The sequence below is a fragment of the Protopterus annectens genome, chromosome 7.part0 (genome assembly GCF_019279795.1).
Source record: "Protopterus annectens isolate FY-2018-M chromosome 7.part0, PAN1.0, whole genome shotgun sequence".
In the NCBI taxonomy this organism is placed as follows: Eukaryota; Metazoa; Chordata; order Ceratodontiformes; family Protopteridae; genus Protopterus; species Protopterus annectens.
This window is the reverse complement of record NC_056739.1, coordinates 1,148,025,644-1,148,049,875: the sequence shown is the minus strand read 5'-3', so window position 1 is coordinate 1,148,049,875 and position 24,232 is coordinate 1,148,025,644. Positions and strand designations below refer to the sequence as shown.

Genomic DNA, 24,232 nt, shown 5'->3' with positions numbered 1-24,232 from the left:
CTAAAACTAAAAATCCTAAAAGCAAATGACTCTTATTCACTAATTTCTGGACTATTATTTTCTGATACAGTAGAGTTGCCTTTTAAGTAAAAGGTTTGTACTGGACCTTAAACTGCATATATTTTAAGCTAAAGCATTTCTTTCATGATAAGGAATATAAATGGTTAGTTTTCCTTTTTTACTAAATTTATAGTGAAAGACAATACATTTCATTTAACTAAACCTATAAATGTGTTTCTAAATTTTAAGCAAATACATTCTGTAAATAGAATTTGTAACTTTAAAGCTATACAAGTTAAAATTGTATTTTATTTATTTATTCAACATCAATTAGTATGTGCATTGCTGAATTAACTGAATGTCAGAATTGAGTAATAGGATAACTGAAACTGTTAAAGTGCCCATGACTTTTATTTTCCTTGTTTCTGTGTAACACATTCCTTTCATGGGTCATTTATAAAACAACAGACATACTGAGAAAGCTTGAGAACAAAAGAAAGTTGAATCTCTTCAGAAAGTTGCAATTTTCCTGCACTGAACTGTACTTCTAGGTCAAAATTCATCACGGATGCATGTGAAAGAAGAAAAATAACTTTTCTCAAGCATATATGTGAGAAATCTACTCAAAATAACACCTCTTTTTTCTTAGAAGTGAAGAATAGGTAAGGCAAACGCTACAGTAAATGTTATAACATTTAATATACATAAGATGTATTAATGTTGCAGTATATAATTTGCTAACATTTTATGTGTTAACAACTTATACTGCAGTGTTATTAACTTTAACTATAAATATTAACTGTACATATTAATTGAAGAAAGTAAAGTTAGGTGTTTGTAACTGATTAGAACAGCTTAAAAGAACTAAGAAGAATGAGAAACTTACAGAGTAAATTAGCAGCTGTTGTGTGTTGTGAGCTGTCATTTTCACATGCTGTAGCCAGATTCTGATATCAGCATGCAAAGCTTACATCAGAACACCAGTTCACAATGGCTAAACACATGTATTCAAATTAAATGCTTAGAAATTCTTTTATATATAGTCAAGATTGCTTGTAATATTAGAATTAATAAGAGCAAACATCTTATGAATATGCATATACACAAGGAATGCAAAATCTATTACATAGAATTAATAAAAGAGAAGTATCAGTAAATTAAGAAATATGTACACATACTATAATATTTAATAGAAAACTGATAATTAAATAGCTCTTTGATGGGAGATTTTAGAAATACACGATTTATAGACTAAGGTAGAATACTAATGGGAAAATAAGACAAAAATAAATTTAAATAAACTAATTTTTAGGAAGATTTATATTGCATATACCTGCATATGACAGGAATGTTCAGGTACAAGATCTCTTATACTTTACATAGAAAATCATATAAAGTATTTTAAAATAATATGAAAGCTGAAATTTGAAGCTTGGTCATGTGAACTTTGAAAATGTTTACATGTTGAACATTATTAGATTCACTAAGACTACCTGAAATAACTCATTTCATAAGTCAAAGTTGAAACATGAGTATTTTATTGCTGAATAAGTGCATTCATTTTGATAGAAAGTAAAACAGATTTTTCAATATGTTTGAATCTGAGAAAGAATAGGATGTACATTTAACACTTTGTTATTAACTGTTGTATATAATATATACTGTAATTCTTTTTTTTACTCCATAGAAATAGTATGCCATTCTCTTTGACCTCAGTACTGTGAATATTTTACGAAGTAGCTTAATAAGCTAACTTTAACATTTTGATATTTGATGTGTTAAGATTATTGCAAAAATTTTAAATATAGGCACTTGACTTTAAAAACTATTTCAGAGCTTTTTGTTAGGAAATATAGAATATGTGTGTGCCTTTTAACATGACAAATATACATGTATGTTGATCTCTTTTTTGTATTATAGTTTAGTATGATAAGATTACCTGTGACCTGTAAGTTTACAGAAGTCTTTACCTCTTCAGGTCCCACTCTGTTATACTTACTTATTTAGAGAGTTATAATAATGTTGAATGAGTGAATAATTTAGGAATATTAAATGCGTAATTTCTATTACTATTATATACATAAGTATATAGTATATTCTTTCTTAGATTATTTAATGTCTATCATTAATAGAAAAAAAATATTAAACTTGTATGTAGTAGTGAGAGGAATAGTATTAAATGGCAAAATTTATAACTAAATTAATAGTAGCCTATTACTTTGACCTACATATAATACTATATTAATTATTTGTAAGTAACTTTAGCTTTTGGCTATTTTTTTGGGATGAGGTGTTATTAGCTAGAACTATGGTCCAGTAGCTTGACTATTCAATAGGCAGACTAGGAACTTTGTTATCCATGGTAGGTTGTACTTTATCAATATTATATACAGCTTGTTTTTGTTATTTTTGAATTTTAGTAGTTTAGTTTGTAGTTTAGTCTGTAGAAAGGAAGAATTCAAAAAAATCTGGAATGTCAAGATAGTGTCAGAGGAATACATTAGAGTCTTATATATAATTAAATTAATATTGTGCATAAATGTGTCATTTTATCTTTTCAAAGAAATATTTTTAAATTCACAATATGGACAACTTTAATCTATTATCAATTAATTTAAATGGACTAAATAATGGCAGCAATAGGAAATCATTAACAAGATATCTAAAATTAAAATGAGGAGACATATTCTTGCAAGTGACTCACTTGATAGATAAAGATATACAATATTCAAACAAATTTGGATATAAAATGTTATCATCTGCTTCTTTTAACAAAAAGAGGAGAGGAACTGCTATACTTTGGAGAAAATCCACTGAAAGATCACGGAATCCTTTAATGATCCTAAAGGTATGTATACATTTGTAGTAATTAAATATAACAGCAAACTCTATACATTAGGTAATTTTTACTTGGTCCTTGGAATGGGTGCAAGAGTGACTAAAGATCACTTAAATTTACTACAAAGTCATTGGAAGGGTAGTTTAATTTTAGCAGGGGATTTTAACTGTATATCTAGTATAGATGACACAAGTAAACAGAATAAATCTAAAATACTGGCATCAGCTAAAGCAGAAGATAAGTCATTGTTCGTCACTTATTATTCTTAATTGCATGGGACTCACATTAGAATTGATAAAATGTATGCCTCTTTAGATTTACTTAATAAAGTGAATTATTTTAAAACTATTCCTTGTCCTCTATCTGATCATAATACACTGTATTACTATAGTAATGGATATAAGGAAATTTCAGATTGTTTACAGAATTCCAGTATATATGATAAACTTAAAAGAGTTTAAGAGTTACCATTAGGAACAAATCCAGGATTTTTTTTATCTTTGAATAATAACGGTCAGGTTAGTAAAATCATAGTATGGAACTCCTTAAAAATGCATATTAAAGATAGAATGGGAAGATGGGCTAGTAATAAAATTAAAGAATGGGAAAAGAGGTTGTTAGAAATACAAGATGAAATACACAAATTGAGGTTTGAACACCAACAACAAATAAAGAAACGAAAACACTGAAATCATTAAAAAAATAATGAAAAAATATGAAACAGTTTTAATGCATAAAGTGGAGATAGCTTAAAAAAAATAAAACTGCATAGTTATGCAATGACTTCAAATATCTACATAGATTAGCCAATAGAAGTATGATGTAAAGCAAAAAGGCACAAATCAATAATAACTGAAATCCTCACACTAACAAGCTTACTCCACATTTAGAGGAAATGCTTAATTTTTTTTTAAATCCACAAGGATCTTAACAAAGATAAAAATAATTTTCCTGATGATTACAAAATTGACAATTATTTAAAGAAAAATGTTACTTGTTAATTAAATGACCAACAAATATCTCAGTTGAATAAGCCTAGTATGCTGATAGAAGTTAAAGAAGCTTTAAAAAAGGTAAAAATGGTAAAGCTCCAGTGTTATATGGTTTGAGTATGGAATTATATAGTCTGTTTCCATTAAATATTTTAGAATTACTGAGTGAAATTTTCAGGACAATTCAGGGTGACAAAATAAATCCTCCCTCATGGAAAGTTTTGTAATCTCAATTATACTTAAACAAGGAATGGATAATAAGTTACTCTCCTCGAACAGACCTATTTCATTCCTAAATATAGACTATAAAACATTTACTTCCATTTTTGCCACAAGAATAAGAGATATAGTAGATTAATTAATAAAGATCAAATAGGATTTATAATAGATTAGCATACAAAAATATAAAAAGGGTATTAACTATCTTATATTTAGCAAATGGAATGAACAAGAAATTGGTCCTAATTATCTTAAATATCAATAGAGCTTTTGATTGGAATTACTTGTTTAAAATTTTAGAAGCCTTTGCATTTCCAGAACAGTTTATTGAAATATTAAAAAAAATGTATAGAGACTCCAAAGCATATGTTAAAATTGGATCTTACATTTCTCAATGATTCACTTTAAACAAAGGGACAAAACAAGGGTGTCCATTGTCCCCTTTATTATTTCCATTAGTTATCAAACCCTTCACTAGTAATATAAGAAGCAATGGCAAAATTGACAGATTATCAATTAATAGAGACTGTCAATCTAAAATACAGCTTTTTGCAGATGATATTTTACTAACTGTAGGAGGTTTACATTATCTGACTGAAGAAATGAATGAGGAAATTGAAGAGTTTCAAGAAGTATTGCTGCTGAAATTTAATAGTAATAAAACTGAAACTTTAGTGTTAAAGCAATTACTAGACAGAAAGTTTATGGATAAATATAAACATAACTGGGAAGAAAAAGAATTAAAATATATATGAATAAAAATCTATTCAGATGTGAGTAAGATTATTAACAATAATTTTGAAAAAATAATTGAAGAACTGTTACTTCTTATTAAAAAAATGGAATGTTTTTTTTTACTTTTAAGGACAGGTTAGTGCTTATTAAAATTATTGTATTACCCAAGTCTGTATGTTTTGCATTCGATAGCTTTAATACCTGACAAAAAATATTTTAAAGAAAATGGAAAAAGTGTTAACTTCATTCTTATGGTATCCTAAAAAGCTGAGACTTGTTTATAGAAATCATATAAGATTATGGCAGTATGGTGGTATTAGCCTCCCAGATAAATTATCTTATTCTACTGCTATAAGTTTTAATTTTATTATACTCTGGATACACTCAACCTACATTAGTCAATGGAAAACCATCCAGAAGCACATTATACTAGATTCTTTTAAGTTTATTAAAGATGATAAATTAAAAATATGTAATAATCCTTTTATCTAGTTAACAAAATTTACTTTAGAAGGAAATTAATTTCAATCTTTAGACTGTATATATGAAATCAATTCTTAAAACAGTTAAGAAATGTGTTTTTAAAATTCCATTAACATCAACATGGAAATTTTTGTGTTTCCCTATTGCACATATCTCTAGATTTAAAGAAACTCCGAATAATGCTTAAATACATTTATTAAAATGGAACTGATTAGTGTTATGGTCTGAATGTTTTGAAAAAGGAAAAGCTAAGTCCCCAAAATATATTGAAAGAATATAAGTTGAATGAATCTGCTAATCAGTTAATCAGTTAATATTATCCATCAGTAACAAATTAATGAATTTGTGGATAATATGAGTGAAGAGAAACACAACATTATTCCCCCATTATATGAATATATGAATGCTGTTATCGAAGGTTGGTTGATATACAAAGGAAGCTTGTCCAAGATTTATAAGTTAACTATAAATAATAACAATAACAATAAGTTTGATACAAACTTCCGGAACTTTTTAGATAGTGGTGTACTGAGTGACTCAACAGATGTTAAGAATAAAGCTTTGATGCTGATGATGAAAGACTAGAAGATCACTATCATTTCTGGAAAAAAGAGGTGTGGTAAAAATACCTCCAGCTCTGGAAATGCAATATAATCTGTAATGCTTTGTAAAATTGTGGAGTGCTGACCATGTGGTCTCTTCCAAAGTGTATGCTGATGAAAGTTCTCAAAAGAATGCAGGGCATTCTTTCACACTCTCAGTGGAGTAGGTACAAATGTGCTAATGAAAGGTATCACAACACCCAGCACTACACCTTAAAATTCAGTAAAATAACAGTTTTCTAATTATGGTACTGAGTTTACTAGATGCAATAAATATATGGTCAAGGTATAAAATTCTTTCTCCTAGATTTTGCGGATGGTTGGATCAAAAGAAGAAATCTGCAAATTTTGATTTGGTGCAGGGTGTCCATAACAATTTTTGATTCAATATAATATTAAAAATAACTTAATAATACATTAACAAAACACAATCAGTCTTTTTTTTAAATACAATCATTCTTAATCTGTCACTTTATCTGCTATAGTGATATATGGTATATTTAAATTGACTGACTACTCATTTGCATGATATAGAATTCATCTAAACATTTTGGCCTAAAACACAAGAGGCCAAAAACACAATTGTATTAAAATATTTAGTCTAAACACAATATGTGTGAAAAAAGAACATTACACACTTCAATGAGGAGAAAAGTTGAATTTGTGAGCTTGTGCCAAAGTCAGCTTAAACTTCTTTGTCAGAGAGGCAACTCATCCAATGTGGAGGAAAAGTCCCCCAAATTACATTTACCAACTCCGTGATAGAATCAATTCTGTGCCAGCAGACATTTTGACATCGCATCAACAGTAATTTACAGTGAAAACAAGGATATGCATTATCTGCTGAACAAAGGTGTCACTTGGTTGCATTGGTTAAAGCATTCCATTGGCAGACATTATGTTTCACGGAGCATATTTCATGATTATATCTGTCAGTACATTCCAGCTGTTGATTAAATGTGTTTAAATTAAACATTTTCTCACAAATGTGTGGTTGACCACATGGAATTTACATCAAAATGTGCGTTTATATTACATTATTGGCTGAAGAAAGAGCGAATTCTCTTTCATCGAACCAATAATGTCTAAAGTACTAAACAGCAAAGACACGGAACAGAGAATTTTTTTCCCAGGGAAAAAAATTGCTGCTCCGGAAAAATAAAAAAAAAAACCTTCTGCCCCCCCCACACACCCTACTTAAATATACCAACTCCAAGATCGTACCACAGTGGAGGAAATGGCAAAGCCCTGAAGACATGGCCCACCGTTTTTTTTTCCCCTGGGGAAAAAAATGATGTTCCATGTCTTCGCTGTTTAGGTCTTTTGACATTATCGGTTCAATGAAAGAGAGGTTGCTCTTTTCATCAGCCAATAATGTAATATAGACCCCAAAATGTTTAGACGAATTGTGCATTACAGAAATGTGTAGTCAACAAATTTGCATAGACTCATATTATACCTATTACTTCTTCAAGCAAAATGATGTGTATAGGTTGTTCAGTCATATACCACATGACCAAAACACATTATCAACTGAAACTAGACAATTAACTCAAAAAAAAACAGAATTGGGATGCCTATCAAATCCACACAAAACTAGTATGAGTATGCTCAATTTCTGGTGGGTGCGGGGGGGGGGGCGAGGAAAAGTTTCATGCTGGCCATCTTCCTTGGGAGACATATTTCCAGGCAATCATAATTTTGAACTTTTATACCAGTCTCACACCAAATTTATTACAAATCTGGTGGTTGGGAAGGTGATAGTGATGAAAAGGAATGCATGGAAATTTTGTAGAAGCTAATGTTAAATGGTGACTTAATTCAATTCTATAGTGCACAGATGTCAGAAGCATGTTGTCCTACTTACACCATGGAGGTCTATGAGAGTGACTGCCAAGTGCCATTGCTGTAACTGGTGAGCTGAGAACCCTTTGTGGGATGAAGACGTCACTGGTAAGCTGACTGCTGCTCATGGAATCCAGCATGGCAGACAATGCTGTGGAAAGAACAAAAAGTTTGTTAAAAGACTGTAGTTCAGCTTTACATGCCTTTAAAATATCACAGAAAGTCTATAGGAATACAACTGCAGACTACAGCTACCTAGTCACTTAAGGAAAAAACTGTTCAGCAATGCTATAATCCTGGGAATGATGAGGACCATGTGGTTAGGGTCATAAAAACATGGATAAATAACATAAGCGATTCAGTCATGTTGATACCAGGGTACAGGATATACAGGAACGCAGAGGAGACAAGGCTAGAGGACAGTAGCAATATACTTAGGGAAGGAATGCAAGACTAGTTGGGAGAAGATGGGAGGCAGTTACACATGAAAAGAACAGACAACACAGAGGGCTCAAAACAAAAAGTAAAGTTTTTTGAGAGGCAAAGTGGGAGCTGGAAAGTAGATTGCCCGGACGCAATAGGAAAATGAAAAGTAATTTTTTATCTGCACAGGAGAAAGGAAAAGGCATGAAGGAAGATTAGTGAAAAACATGGTTGTCACCTGTCACAGAGCGAACAGGAGACAGGTAGTTTCACTCACTGTATGCCATTACAGTTTGCAGGTAGTGCTGTGGCTGGGCCAAAGCAGCTGAATGACCCAGTGCTCAGACTTGCAGCTGCAGCCAGTTATTGCACTACTGTGTGTTTTTATCTAGGTCTAGTCTTGATATACCCATTGCCACTTAGCTGGAGCCTCAGTGGAGGCAGTACCTAACAGAACCAGAAAAGAAAAGGATAGTATAAGCTATCACTAATGTTACGTACTCAGACTGTGTTTTTGTTTTGTTATATTTTGAAGTTCTTGTTCTTCAAGGACAAAGAAGTAAGGGTCTTGACTGAGGGAAGACCAGCTAACTTTAGGGCTTCACTGGCTTGAACTACGTAAAGCATGACAGAGCAGGCTGTAAAGGCACCATCACAGCAACACCGCTGTACTGTCCTCCTGACCTGATCTGCTGAGGCACCACAAGTGAGTTGAGTGTCTGGTTGCCGGTGAGTCAGATAGTGAAGAATTTCACCTGATTTAATGTGAAATGTCCAACTCTAACAGCACAGCAGATTATTGTTAGTGGTATTACTTCTTCAGGTTTTTATTGCTGATGAGATTTAGCTGGGGTGGGGGAATTATATAATGCTGAATGTTAAGAAAGCAGTGAGCAATAATTATTTTTAGTCCTCAAGTTCCAGAGGACCTTTTATTTTTTGTTTGGTCTTCGACTTTAAATTGATAGGGTGTCAGATGTTCCACTTTGGACATCTGAAAAAGTGGGAGTTCTAGTGATCTAGCTTGGAATGGGTTATCCATGACAAGGTGAATAACAAGCAACAATTCTTAGCACTGCATTTCACATTCCATTTAACAAAAACGCAGAAGTAATGGTAACAGGCAGGGAGTGCTGCACAGCAACAGGGAAAGTTGGACATATGCAGAAATTACTGGAGAAGAGTAGAATAAGGAACAGGGAACAGACAGAATCCCACACCAGTCCTAAAAGGGAACCTGGGCTTTTGGTACAACCTCTTAAAGAATTTTTGAACAGTTCTTTAAAATGGAAGTTATTCCAACAGATGTGAAGCAAGTAGCTGTACTACAAATCTAGATGGGCCAAGGAAGAAGCAGCCCAAGAAACAGAAGGGCAAAAGCATAGAGATAGCACCAAGGACAAGGTTTACAAAATTTGTGGGGCAGAATAAAATGTTTAATGAGCTTCAGCATGGATTCATATTAGAAAGATACTGTCAAACTAACATGATTCAATTTAAGGAAAAAGAGGGTAGGAATAATCTTGTGGATTTCAGGAAAAAACATCTGGCTCAGTTCAGTACCACAGGATTTTTATAAAGATGAATGTAAAGGACCAGACAGCAAACAAAGCAGATGTGTCATTAAGACCCCAGGCAAAACTAGTAGCACCTCCTATTCCAGCATACTTTGACTATGTTAGGAGAGAAGGAATATAATCAATTTCTTAGATAAAAGACAAATATATGTTTGCCTAGACTACATTATCTGGTAATCTCTGTTCTAGTGTACTTAGTGTGTTTAATGTCATCTCTATTAACTGTAACTTGTGAATACTTTAACTATTAACAATGTTCATTTTCAACTTGTTATATCTCTCCAAACATTTACACTACCTACGTATACGTTCACACTGTATGAACTGAAGTTGAAGTTTTTAATACATTGCTCATTGTACTAGGTTTTGTAATAACTTTATTTAACTACAAACATATTATGTCAATGTGCACCTTTTCTCCCTGGCCCTCCACTGAAAATGGGATATTATCTCAGTCAGACTTTCCCAGTAAACAAATAACAAGACAAAATGGGTACGAAAACAGAGCAGAAGGAACTTGTTAAATGTGCTAAAACTGGGTCAGAAACTGACAAATGGTATTAGTCAGGGATCAATCCAGGGCCCATCCTTATTCAATGTATTTGTCTCAGGCCTCACAGCAAGCATTGAAAACAAAAGCAATCTGTTTCTGACAAAACTACACAAACTGCCAAAACACCATGTATACAGTGTAAGAAAAATAAGAAAGCCAAAAGAAAAACAGTACAAATGAGAAAAAAACCTATACACATTTATTATGGTTTAGCACTCTTGTCTCAGAAAAGACAATGCAGGGAGACCACTTCATAGTAACTAATCCTTTAAAATTTATAGTTTAACAAAAACCGTGACTATTAATTAACCAATCATATTTAACATACAATCATTAAAAATTAAGCTAAACTTATCTTGGACATATTAATTATAAAGAGAACGAAATAGTGGAATCCGAGTGGTGAGTCCTCCGTTGTTAAATAAAAATGAATGAACCAAAAAATTATGAACTGACAACGGATGGAGCCAGGCATGCACAAGTCCCAAAATCCAAACAAGAGGTCACAAGATAGGGTAGTTCAAACTATGATTCAAATTGCAAACACAAAAGGTCCAGGTGTGTATAAAAACATATAAAATCTCCTTTATTGTAGTCGACACAAAATAAGCACTTTCACTATTCAGCTTCATCAGACCATGAAACAACTACTGACACAGCCACTATTTAAACTCTACAAAAATCAAATAGCAGCCAATGGTAGAATCACATCAATCAAATCATAAATTATACAATAAAACAGTTAAAGAATGGGAAAAAAATAGGAAAAAACAAATGTAAAAATATGACGTATCTATATATGCATATCAAAGAAGCAGAAAAATGAAAATAAACCTCTGTACATAAAGGCAAATCTAAAAGTATATATAATTAAAAAAATATATATATATATAAAAATATATATGAAATATATAAATATGCACATTCAACTAAATAAACTGAACATACAGAAAAGTGGGTGTAGAACAGATATAAGCCTGCTCACTTATATAGCCTCCTTTTCTTCAAAACCGGCTTAATGGAGGCCCTTTCATTCAGTCCCTTGCCTCTATCAGCACGGAGCATAATAATCCAAGAGGCCTCTCTGAATTCTGTATGTGCACACATCACCTTCCCTAATACTAGGATTAATGGTGTCAACAACTCTAAAACTAAAAGTATGTGATGTCCCAAAGTCTAGGATGTGTTTAGAAGGTGCATTATGCAGGGAACCCTTCCTAATGTGATATAAATGCTCCCTCATCCTATCACGTAGAACCCTGTTAGTCTTGCCAACATAGAAGGAGTGGCAGATGGTACATTCAGCCAAATATATCACATGGGGGGGGTCATACAATCTGCAGAAGCATGGAAAACAAATTCTTTACATAGATCAGGGTGAAAAAAAGATTCAGCAGTGTTAATATAAGCACAGAAACTACAATTACCACAAGGTAAGGTAAGGCCAGAACTCAATGACATATTACCGTGATTTTTATCATAGCACAGAAGTCTTTTCAAGTTCTTACAATTCCTAAATCAAAAGGTGGGTTTATCACCCATGATCCTACGTATATCATCATCCACTTGTAAAATAGCTCAAAACTGACTACACAACAGGGTGATATCTCTATGGTCACTGGTATAAAACAAGGGAACTCTAACCTCTGAGGTACAAGGGCCTATCTCTCTGCCAACGCAGGGCTCAAACGTGGGTCCAAAAAATGGACTCGCTGTTGTCAGTCTCAACTGACCTAAATCTGACCATTGCCTACCTATCTCAGATGAAGTATAACCTCGTGCCAACAATTTACATTCCAAACTATCAATCTCCTTTAAGAAACCAGATGTTGTAGGATTTAGCCTAGAGGCCCTTATCCCCTGACCTCTAATCAAATTGCTGAAGATATAGCCAGGGTGCATACTAGATCTAAACAAAAAGGCATTTCTATGACAGGTCTTGCGATAGATCCCAGTGTTAATTATATTACCTGGTAATTTTTCAATATATAAATCCAAAAACTCAATGCACGTGAATGACCAAGTAAAAGTAAACTTTAGGCAGTCAATTAAATCATTCATCATATCATGAAAGGCAACTAGCCTATCAACAGGACCTCTCCGTAACAAAAACAAATCATCAATGAATCGTTGATAAAACAGCACATGATCCCTAAAACCCTGAGTAGGGAACAGACTATTATTCTCCCAATGTGCTAAAAACATATTGGCGTAGCTATTGGCATAAGAAGTGCCCATAGCTACGCCATGTTTCTGAAGGTACATCTCACCATTGAAGGTGAACACATTATTTTCAAGCACCATCTCTAAAAAGTAACAGGTGAGATCAACCTGTACTGGTGTGTACTCACTATGTAATGAAAGATATTCATGAACAAACTGAATACCTAACCCATTGGGAATCATAGTGAACAGAGATTGAATATCAAAGGTGACGAAAATGACATCCTCAACATCACCAATGGACGAAATGCACTGATAAAGATCTAATATAAATTATTTAGAGTCCCTCAGAACCACAGGATTCATATTAATAACTGGTCTTAGAACTTTTTCAACATATAAAGAAAGTGGCTCCGTGACCCACCCACCACCTGCCACTATAGGTCTCATAGGTGGATTGGTGGGATGCTTATGAATCTTGGGGAGGCCCTGTATTAATGGAATTAAAGAAGTGACCACCTTCAAAAATGAAAAAAAACATCCTCTGTAACAAGATAAGTCAAGAAAACATCTAATACGCACTGACTGACCAAAGACATCACACCATGCACATCATCAACGGTGATCCTCTCATAGAAACTGCCATCACTCAACATTGAACACACAGACCGATCATAGTGTGACTTATCCATTACAACTATGAGGCCACCCTTATCAGCTGGCCGAATTACTATATGCTCATTGTCCTGTAAGGCTCTCAAGGCTCTCTTTTCAACATAAGACAAATTATTCTTATAATGTGTATAATAAGCATCATGAGTATTATAAAAGTTAAACACCTGATCTTCAGTTAACTTCAAATATGCTTCAACAAGAAGATGATTGTTGGGAACATAGCTACTCAGTTTCCTAAGGCCAAAAGGGCCAATAACTCCCATGCCTGATGGAGACCCATGATCTGCATCTCCATAAATTAAGCGTAACATAATGTTTCTGCAAAACAACCTTAAATCTAAAATAGTGTCAGAGAGTTTACTCCTGCAGGTAGGAATAAAGCTCAAACCTTTAAAGAGAACCCGTCTCTCATCTAAAGAGAGCTCATATGTAGAGATATTCAAAATTAATGAGTCGGGGCCCTCCCCCACATCTTTTTCAAAGTTTGGGACTGACTCTGTTCACCAGAAAGTTTGCGTTTCTGGTGTCCTCTGCTTGCTGATCTTGGGCACCCTCCCCCTCTCTTTGATCGTACAGGCAGAGGCAAAGGGAGGTCATCCACATTTCCACTCCTCAGAACATTCAATGAATCAACATCTGTCAAGACAGTACCTCACCACTTGGGTCTAAAAACCCTCTCCAATTTATCAGCACCATGGTGATTATCAACTATAATGTGCGGATATAAACCACTTGTAGGTGTCGCCTCTAAAGGCATATCGCCAGTATTTCCTGCACTAGGCAGTGGAACAGAATGTGCAGACTTATGTGTTGTCCCATGGTCCTTAATCTGACGGCTCTTATCTACATTAATACTCGCATCAATCTCAGAAACATTACTAGGTGTATCCACATTAACAATAACATCATTTAAAAGCAAACAATCATGTGTATTACTTAAGACAAGGCCCACTGGCTCTGCCAAACATGAATTAGAAACCAAAGTCTCACTCTTCCTGGTAACATGGGTCGAATGATTAACATTTCCATGTCCATCGACACTTTGTCCAGTGTGTGGCCACATGAATACATGGCCTGTCCTAAAGTCATTGATGTCATGTAAGAGCTTGGTCTTTTTCTGATAAATAAGTTTTCGCTCAAAGACGTAACAAGCTCTCAAATAAAGGATTCAAGACATCCACTCTATAGTCCTTGAGAAGGGCTTCCTGCCTCTCCCGTAAAGACTCTCAATTTCTCCTCTTCTGGACAAAAATTATCAATTAACAGGCACATATAACTAGCGCTTAACTCTAAGTTCAGTTTCTGCCACAGAACCAGTAATTCAGGATGCTGTGCACCTTGGTTAGGCATATTAAGGACCCGCAATCCTCACGGCACAATTTTCTTCTCTAAACAGATTTCAAAATATAGGTGTTGTACCTGTAACCTTTTAAGTTTCAAGAAATCATGCTCAATACCTTCCATAGTCTGTTGTAAGGCCTCCAGATCTCGTGTCTCATGCGTCACGTCAGTGCCAATGGTAGAAATGTCAAGTTGCCATAAACCACTCCTCTCTCTCTGTAAATACAGAGAGAATCTCTCCGAAAAAGGAGCTCTAGCTCCATTTGTCTTAGCATTTACCTTGCCGTTGGGATTATAATCCAATTTGATGGAAGACAACTGTTCGGATGCCATGTCCACATGGACAACCACAAAAAATATAAGTGTAACTTTAACAAAGAGAATGAAATAGTGGAATCCGAGTGGTGAGTCCTCTGTTGTTAAATAAAAATGAATGAACCAAAAAATTATGAACTAACAACGGATGGAGCCAGGCATGCACAAGTCCCAAAATCCAAACAAGAGCTCACAAGATAGGGCAGTTCAAACTATGATTCAAATTGCAAACAGAAAAGGTCCAAGTGTGTAGAAAAACAAATAAAATCTCCTTTATTGTAGTCAACACAAGGTAAGCGCTTTCACTATTCAGCTTCATCAGACCATGAAACAACTACTGACACAGCCACTACTTAAACCCTACAAAAATCAAATAGAAGCCAATGGTAGAATCACATCAATCAAATCATCAATTATACAATAAAACAGTTAAAGAATGGGAATAAAATAGGAAAAAACAAATGTAAAAATATGACGTATGTATATATGCATATCAAAGAAGCAGAAAAACGAAAATAAACCTCTACATAAAGACAAATCTAAATGTGTATATATATATATATATATATATATATATATATATACATAAAAAAATATATAATTAAAATATATATATATATATATAAAAATATATATGAAATATATAAATATGCACATATAACTAAATAAATTGAACATACAGAAAAGTGGGTTGTTAGAAAAATTTACATGCTGCTTAGAAAATATATTTACATACATGCTACCTAGAAAAATATATTTACAATGTGTGCTGCTTAGGAAGATGTGCATTTAATCATTCAAACATATATGAATTGTGTGATCAAATGTATAGAAAAATGTGTGCTTTAGTTAGGAATAAATGTACTTAAATCCATAAAGGTTAGGTAATGCATTTAATTCTGTCTTGCTAGAATAAATGGAAGAAATAAACCTGCATATTATTGCTTGAAGCACAAGCTGCAGTGTAATCAGAAATTTGACCTTGGCAGCTTGCAGATGCAGTCTGGCTCATGTCTTTCAAGTAAAGATTATTTTGTAAAGTTAGAAAATAATAAATCTGTTCGCATGTATGTCCTCTTTCCTGCCTCCACCAGGAGAGTAGCCTTGTGCGCACTATCTCTGATAGTGCGCAGCTGGAAGCAAGAAAGACAAAGGGAGACTTTAAGGAAGACATACATCTATTGTATTGGAACTAATCAGAGAACCTTGAATTGGCTACATCCTCAGGAGGTCATCGTGACTGACCAGCTGTCTGCAAGGCTGCAACATTCTCATGGAAAAAAGGACTTTTTGAAAAACACAAACTTAGCAGTTTTTATGAATAACTATGATGTAAAGACCCTGTCACTGACCACACCAGTAAGGTGGGCAAAACTGATAATGAAATGTATATAACCAATGTGTTTTGGTCAATAAAGCAGTCAAAATTCTATACAAACTTTGTGTATGGTTTTTTGCCTCCTAATGTACATTAGTAATATCTGAGTTTCTCCTGCATTATTGTTTGTTATTAATTGACATTGTGTTTGAATAACTCAATGATTTTTACAGTCTGACTCTAACAAATTTATTTAACATCTTGGTCCTTCGAGCCGGATTTCCCTTGGTAAGCTACAGGTCAAAATATATAGGTGGTATTAAAGTCTGCGCAGAAAAAGGAAAAACCTCCGACTAAATTGTCGTGCCTAAAGAGGCTGTCCACTTATCTGATCTGTGGCCGAAAAGCGGAAAACTGGGTCCTAAAAAGCCTATCAAACATAAGCAGGAGGCTCGGGTAAGCAAAATTCCTCTCTTTGTTTTTGTTTTAGATCAGGGACCAGGTTACACTGTGCTATTGCTAAGGTTTGTGATAGCAGGGAGAAAGGTAGTCGAAGTATTGTATCTTGAGTCATAAATCAGGAAATAAAGCAAAACAAAGTAAACAGTCATTCTAGACACTACTGTGAATACGGGAAATAAAAATACCACGTGGTACAAGAAAAAGGGTTACGTAACAGTTCTGTTGTTGTTTTTTCTCTCTCTCTCTCTCTCTCTCTCTCTCTCTCTCTTCTTTTTTCTTTCAAAGACATGAAAAACGAATGCACTAAAGGGTCACGTGACCCGCCCCTAACAGAAAATGCAAAATATATGCAATTACAAAAAGCAAATAATGTGAGATATTTTGCAAAATGTGTTAACAACTATAAATTTGATAGTAAACTAGATAAACTTTCACTAGTTAAACTCCTTAAACAAGTTTTAATCTGATGCAGGGCGTCAGGCAAAAGAAAAACAGAAGCTTAAAAAATTCTGAAACATTTTTAGACAACAGAGTAAAAGGTCTAACAGACAAAATCTCTGAAAAATAAAAACTTAATGTAGACTGGACTTGCATTAATTAATGCCTACAACAGGAAAATGAGACAGTAAATGAATATTATGCTAGATTATTAAAATGCTTAAAATAACAATTAAAAAATATATATATATATATATACATTTTTAAAAGGTTGCATTGCCTCTGTTAGTAGTTTTATTACAAGGCATATGATAAATCACTAAACAAGCAGGCTGCAAGCCTTACTTGAGTATGCTAAACGTACTAAAAGACACTTTAATAGTAAAAAAAAAAAAAAGGGCACAAGTCTTCACTGTTAAAGACGGAGCTAAAGTATTTGTATTACAGTCAGGTAAAAAGGGCATCTAGCTAGGGACTATAAACAAAATAAAAAAGCAATAACAGAAAATAAAGGAAATGTGGACTGACTATATAATAGTGATAATAACCAAAAATCATCAGGAAAGGTTAATAAACAAAAAGAAAATGTGAATGTAGTAGAGGGAATAGAGGAAGTACAAACAGATGTAAAAAATAAAAATGAAAATAAAATTTTAAATTTAGCATTGTTGAGCCTGGAGCTCTACCTAGCAAATACAAAACCAGAAGTAACACTTCTGGTGGAAAAAAAAAAGGTCAAATTCCTGTGTGACTCAGAAGCGTCACGGACTTTGATACACCCCTCCAAGTTACCAAAACATTCTAAATCACCTGATTATATATTAGTAAAAGCAGCAAATGGACAGCTATACAGGGAACCACTTTCCCATAATATAGCAATAACTGACCCTGTTTCAGGTATGACTCAAAAAAGTAAAATTGTAGTTTCTGCAAAAATATCCAGTAAACTTACTGGAAAAAGACCTTGTGCAAATATTTGGCATAGCAGTAGTTCCTACCATGCAGGGTATGGAAGCACAAAGACAAATAAATGCTCTTGTGGTGTGATCAGAGGGTAAAGCCTATTATTGGTACAGCCAGGACCTAGTTATGATTGGTCCAGGGGCAGTAACCAAAAAACTAATAAACGTAGCCATCAGTAAGGTACCCTCCCTTGACACTGATCAGCAGCACTTGTTACATTGTACTCCATACTACTGTAGCACACCAGGACCTAATAAAAAATATAAGTAAAAATCCTGCTGACAAATTAATATTACAAACTTTATGCTGGGATACTGAGAAAAACAGTGTAGTAAGCTGTTCATTACCTCAGGAGTTCATGAAATTGTATAAGTCCAATAGACTGCCACATGTCAGCTTGACAAAAAACAAAAGTTTTAAATGGGCAGACTTAAAAAAAAAAGGTAACAAAATGGAAAAACAGACTGATTTAAAAATGTCAGGACAAGAAATATGAAAACAAAACTGAATTGGTTAACACAGACACATACAGCTGTACACTTGCAATCTAGTAAGGACAGCTGATTAGCATTTTTATTAAAAAAAAAAAAAAAGGCCTTGTGTAAAATTCCAACAACTCTGTGGTCAACAGGCAAGTCAAATGTAGGGCTTATTCAAGCAGCAGAACCAGTTACAATTACCCCAAAGTCAGCTTTTAGACCACAAAAAAAAACAATACATTTTGAAAAAGAATGCAAAAGTAAAAATTAAGCCTATAATAAGCAGCATTACTCAAAAAAAAAGTACTGGTAGAATCTCCTGATTCACCATGTAATACACCCCTATTTCCTGTTAAAAAAAGCAAACGGGAAATGGCAAATGGTACAAAATTTATAAGCTGTAAATAATGCAGTAATACCAAGAGCACCTACGGTGCCAGACCCACATACCTTGTTAAATGATTTAAAGCCGCAACAAAAATATTTCACCGTAATAAATATTAGCAATGCATTTTTCTCAATACCTATCCACCCTGACAGCCAGCATTGGTTTGCATTTACATTTCAGGGCAAAAGGTATACGTACACCCGACTACCACAGGAATATAGTAAAAGTCCAACGATATTCGCACAAAAAATGGCTAGCAACCTGGCAGGGTTTTCTCCACCAGGGGGCAGCCAAGTACTACTTTATGTAAATGACATCTTGCTAGCAGCACCCAGCAGCAGTGCAGGGTAAATACAGTAGCATTGTTAAAATTTTTAGTAATACAAGGACACAAAGTAAACAAGAGTAAGTTACAAACTTTGGGAAAAAAAAAAAAAAAAAACACAGGTTAAATACCTGGAATATGTGATATTCAGTAAAGGTAAAATACTAAATAGTGGAAAAAGAAAAAAGGGAAAAAAAACAGCAATTTTGCAAGCACCCAAACCAACAACTAAAAAAAAAATAATGTCTTTCCTAGGTACAACTAATTTTTGTTAAAACTGGGTACCAAATTATTTTACAATGAAAAACAAAAGCAAAAATGGCTTTCTGCAGGTTAAAGCAGTTAATAGCTTCTTCATTAGTTTTAAGACTTCCAAGTTATCACAAACGTTTTTTTTAGACCATAAATTGTAAGCAATGGTACATAACATCAGTATTAAAGCAGCAACATGGGGATAAGCAATGCCCCATAGCTTACTATTCATTACAGTTAGACCCAGTGGTGCAATCTTTGCCTCACTGTGTACAAGCAGTAGTTGCAGCAGCAATGGCAGTACAGGCTTCAGCCTCAATGGTGTTATTCCACCCTCTCACATTGAAAATGCCTCATGCAGTTGCAATAATTCTGCCACAAAAAAAAGTTGCATACCTTTCTCCTGCTAAACATCTTTCATGTATGACCATACTGCTGAGTCAACCTCATATAAACAGTTAGCTTTACCTAAACAAGATCTTACAGATATGCCCTTGGACAATACTGAGGTGACATATTACGTGAATGGCTCATGCAGAAGGGGTCCTACAGAAAAAAATCTGGTGGGGTATGCAGTAGTTACAGACACTAAAAATTTAAAAGCACAAACTTTGCCACACAACTTGTATGCTCAAGCAGCAGAACTGGTAATCTTGACAAAAGCATGTATTTTAGTAAAAGGCAAAAAAAGTAAACATATATACTAATAATCAGTATGCTTTTTCTACAGTGCATGTGTTTGCACAATAATAAAAAAAATAAAGGAATGATTACATCCAGTAAAAAACCTATTAAACATGCGCAATTTATTTTGAAGCTATTAGAATCTATTCAGTTGCCTACTAAAGTAGCTATTTGTAAATGTGTAGCTCATACAAAACAACAGGATAAAATTTCAAAAGGTAATGCACGAGCTAATGCAGCTGCAAAGCAAGCAGCCTCAAACTCAGGAACTTTATTTTTTGAAAAATTACAGCCCTTTGAGATTTTAAATTTAAACATGTTAAAAACAATGCAAATGCTTACTACAACAGCAAAAAAAACAAAACTGGGTAAAACAAGGTGCAATTTAATATTACCGTCTAATTTATTTAAAAATGCAGCTTTGTTGAGCCATGGGCAGAGCCATGTCTCAACAGGGGGGATGGTACAGTTAGTAAATAAAATATTCCAAACATATGGATACATAAATTATACAATAAAATTTTGTGCAGCTTGTCATACTTGTAACAAAGCACCATGCACAAGGAGCATTTAAAACAAGCAAGGAGTTTCCCTACACCACCATATCCATTCCATACTATTTGTATGGACTTCATAGAGTTGAATAAATGTGAAGGAAAAAATACTGTTTAGTGATCATAGATATGTTTTCAAAATGGGTAGAAGCTTTTCCTTAAGGAATCACTGTGCTTACCACCCACAGTCAGCAGGACTGGTGGAGAGGTACAATGGGATTTTAAAAAGCAAGTTAAGAAAGTTGATGAGTAAGACTCAGAAGAATTGGATTTGCTGTTTACCTCTAGCATTGCTGAGCATGAAAAACAGTAACAAATGTAAAGGGTTTGATCCCCTTTAAAGTAGTATTTGGAAGGGCATATTATGTGCCTCAGTAAAAGCTCTCATGCCTGCAGGGCTGGAGGCTGACAGTTCACTAGCTAATTAAATAAAGAAACTGTTATAAATAAGACTGTTTTGCAGTTGAACTCTTTTCAAATAAACAAGAAACAAAACCAGAAGCCGTGCTGACGGGTCCTGGATTTGGCTGAAAGTCATAAAGAAAAAGAACTGGGCGAGTCCAAGGTGGGAAGGTCCGTACCAGGTACTGTTGGCAACACCACTGCAGTGAAAATTGCTGAGAGATCATCTTGGGTTCATTTAACCCATTGCAAACCTGTTAAGAAATTCAGTTTGGACATACCACAGGAACAGAATGGCCAGAGGCTGAATAAATAAAATGTGAAACAACCCCAGAGACATTGGTTCACTGGCCTACTGATCATACACTTAATAACTATGTTTGTAGTAACCTTTTTGTTGTTATGGTTTTCTTGCATATAACTACAAAAGTAAAATTAATAAAACGTGATGAAGGACTGGCTACAGACTGGCACCCAAACTTTAACACATACCTGGCTATGAAACGAATTTATGTAGAGACTATGAACGTTTCAAATTGCTGGGTCTGTACTGCAATACCCACAGCATATGGAGGACTTTTAATGTCTGCTGTCCCCTTGGGAATAAATGAAACTTGGGAAAACCTGTTATTTGACACAGGCACCGTGAGATCACAGGACAAAATTGCTTTATTTTTACCTGTTCACACAAAAAGAAATTGTATGAAAGTAATACCCTCCAGGTGGGCTGGAGTAATGGTAATATAACAATGTCTTATAAATGTTACATTAAAGTCAAAAGTGGGCTTGTGTTTGTAATACAAACCATGATTCATATCTGAGTTCAATGAAAACTACATTAAATGCAGTATGTGACAATCTAGTCTTAACTAAGCAATTGTCTATTAGGAATAGAAAATGTTTCATGCAGGGATAACACGTATCAGTACCAAAGTAATGATTTTATTTGTGGGAAAAAGGCATATAAATGGTTACCTGAGAATTGGTCCGGCAGTTGTTTTTTGGGTTATCTGGTTTCAGCAATAAGACATACTGCAGAATTACCTTTGGGTAAAATACGAAACGTAAGGAAAACAGCTCGAGAATCTGAAAGTCCAGTGAGAAAAAAAACCTGTGAATCCAGTTGGTAAAATCGAAGCTGGTTGAAAAGGCCATAATTCAGTGAAAGACAAAAGTAAATTGACTCATATGAACTTGGGCAACAGTGTTATATCCAGGGCAGGAATGCCACCAGCCTATGGAGCAGTCAAATCGATCTGGGAGCTGAGAAAGCTGTCAAAAAGTCATGAACAATGCAACTTTTTCCACCCTAGAATTGGTGACTAATGAACTGAATGCAATAAAAACTGTTGTGCTACAAAATCGAATGGCTCTTTACTTCACCCTAGCGGCAAGAGGTGGTACACGAAGAAGAATGCTGTGCGTACATTCCAGACAACCAACATGAAATCAATGACCACCTAGAGGTAATTCAGCAAGTATCAGCAATGACTAAACCAGGCCCAAACCCACTGACGGACTTTTTCCAGAATCTGTTTGGGGGGGGTGGGGTTCCATCCTATTAAACATTTAATTGCTATTTGTGTGGGTATACTCCTAATAGGAGCATGTGTTTACTGTGAAATTCCCTGCATGAAAAGATTAATCAAAAATTTGTTAATATATCTGCTACTGAAACTTTTTACCAAAGTGTTGAAATTAAAAGTTTAATTTCAAATGATGCTTTTTCTGAAATATAAAACCAATGACTTACTTAGCTGAAAGCCCTTGAAAGGGAAAGGCTGAGGAATGAAATAATATTGTTTATGCTTTAAACAAAATAAAATGCATTAAAAGGAGGGAGAATGTTAGAAAAATCTACATGCTGCTTAGAAAATATATTTACATACATGCTACCTAGAAAAATATATTTACAATGTGTGCTGCTTAGGAAGATGTGCATTTAATCATTCAAACATATATGAATTGTGTGATCAAATGTATAGAAAAATGTGTGCTTTAGTTAGGAATAAATGTACTTAAATCCATAAAGGTTAGGTAATGCATTTAATTCTGTCTTGCTAGAATAAATGGAAGAAATAAACCTGCATATTATTGCTTGAAGCACAAGCTGCAGTGTAATCAGAAATTTGACCTTGGCAGCTTGCAGATGCAGTCTGGCTCATGTCTTTCAAGTAAAGATTATTTTGTAAAGTTAGAAAATAATAAATCTGTTCATGTATGTCCTCTTTCCTGCCTCCACCAGGAGAGTAGCCTTGTGCACTATCTCTGATAGTGCAGCTGAAGCAAGAAAGACAAAGGAGACTTTAAGGAAGACATACATCTATTGTATTGGAACTAATCAGAGAACCTTGAATTGGCTACATCCTCAGGAGGTCATCGTGACTGACCAGCTGTCTGCAAGGCTGCAACATTCTCATGGAAAAAAGGACTTTTTGAAAAACACAAACTTAGCAGTTTTTATGAATAACTATGATGTAAAGACCCTGTCACTGACCACACCAGTAAGGTGGGCAAAACTGATAATGAAATGTATATAACCAATGTGTTTTGGTCAATAAAGCAGTCAAAATTCTATACAAACTTTGTGTATGGTTTTTTGCCTCCTAATGTACATTAGTAATATCTGAGTTTCTCCTGCATTATTGTTTGTTATTAATTGACATTGTGTTTGAATAACTCAATGATTTTTACAGTCTGACTCTAACAACGGATGGAGCCAGGCATGCACAAGTCCCAAAATCCAAACAAGAGCTCACAAGATAGGGCAGTTCAAACTATGATTCAAATTGCAAACAGAAAAGGTCCAAGTGTGTAGAAAAACAAATAAAATCTCCTTTATTGTAGTCAACACAAGGTAAGCGCTTTCACTATTCAGCTTCATCAGACCATGAAACAACTACTGACACAGCCACTACTTAAACCCTACAAAAATCAAATAGAAGCCAATGGTAGAATCACATCAATCAAATCATCAATTATACAATAAAACAGTTAAAGAATGGGAATAAAATAGGAAAAAACAAATGTAAAAATATGACGTATGTATATATGCATATCAAAGAAGCAGAAAAACGAAAATAAACCTCTACATAAAGACAAATCTAAATGTGTATATATATATATATATATATATATATATATATATATATATATATATATACATAAAAAAATATATAATTAAAATATATATATATATATAAAA

General features: G+C 34.0%; 1 protein-coding gene across 2 annotated transcripts in view; it reads right to left on the bottom strand.

Annotated features, from left to right (window-relative positions):
• LOC122806915 (inositol hexakisphosphate and diphosphoinositol-pentakisphosphate kinase 2-like) overlaps positions 1-24,232 on the bottom strand; it is a 1,544,141-nt gene that overhangs the window by 32,873 nt on the left and 1,487,036 nt on the right. For both annotated transcript variants that reach the window (XM_044077730.1, XM_044077729.1), the window contains one exon: positions 7,738-7,866. In XM_044077730.1, coding sequence (XP_043933665.1) covers positions 7,738-7,866 — 129 coding nt within the window. The remainder of the gene's footprint in view (positions 1-7,737; positions 7,867-24,232) is intronic.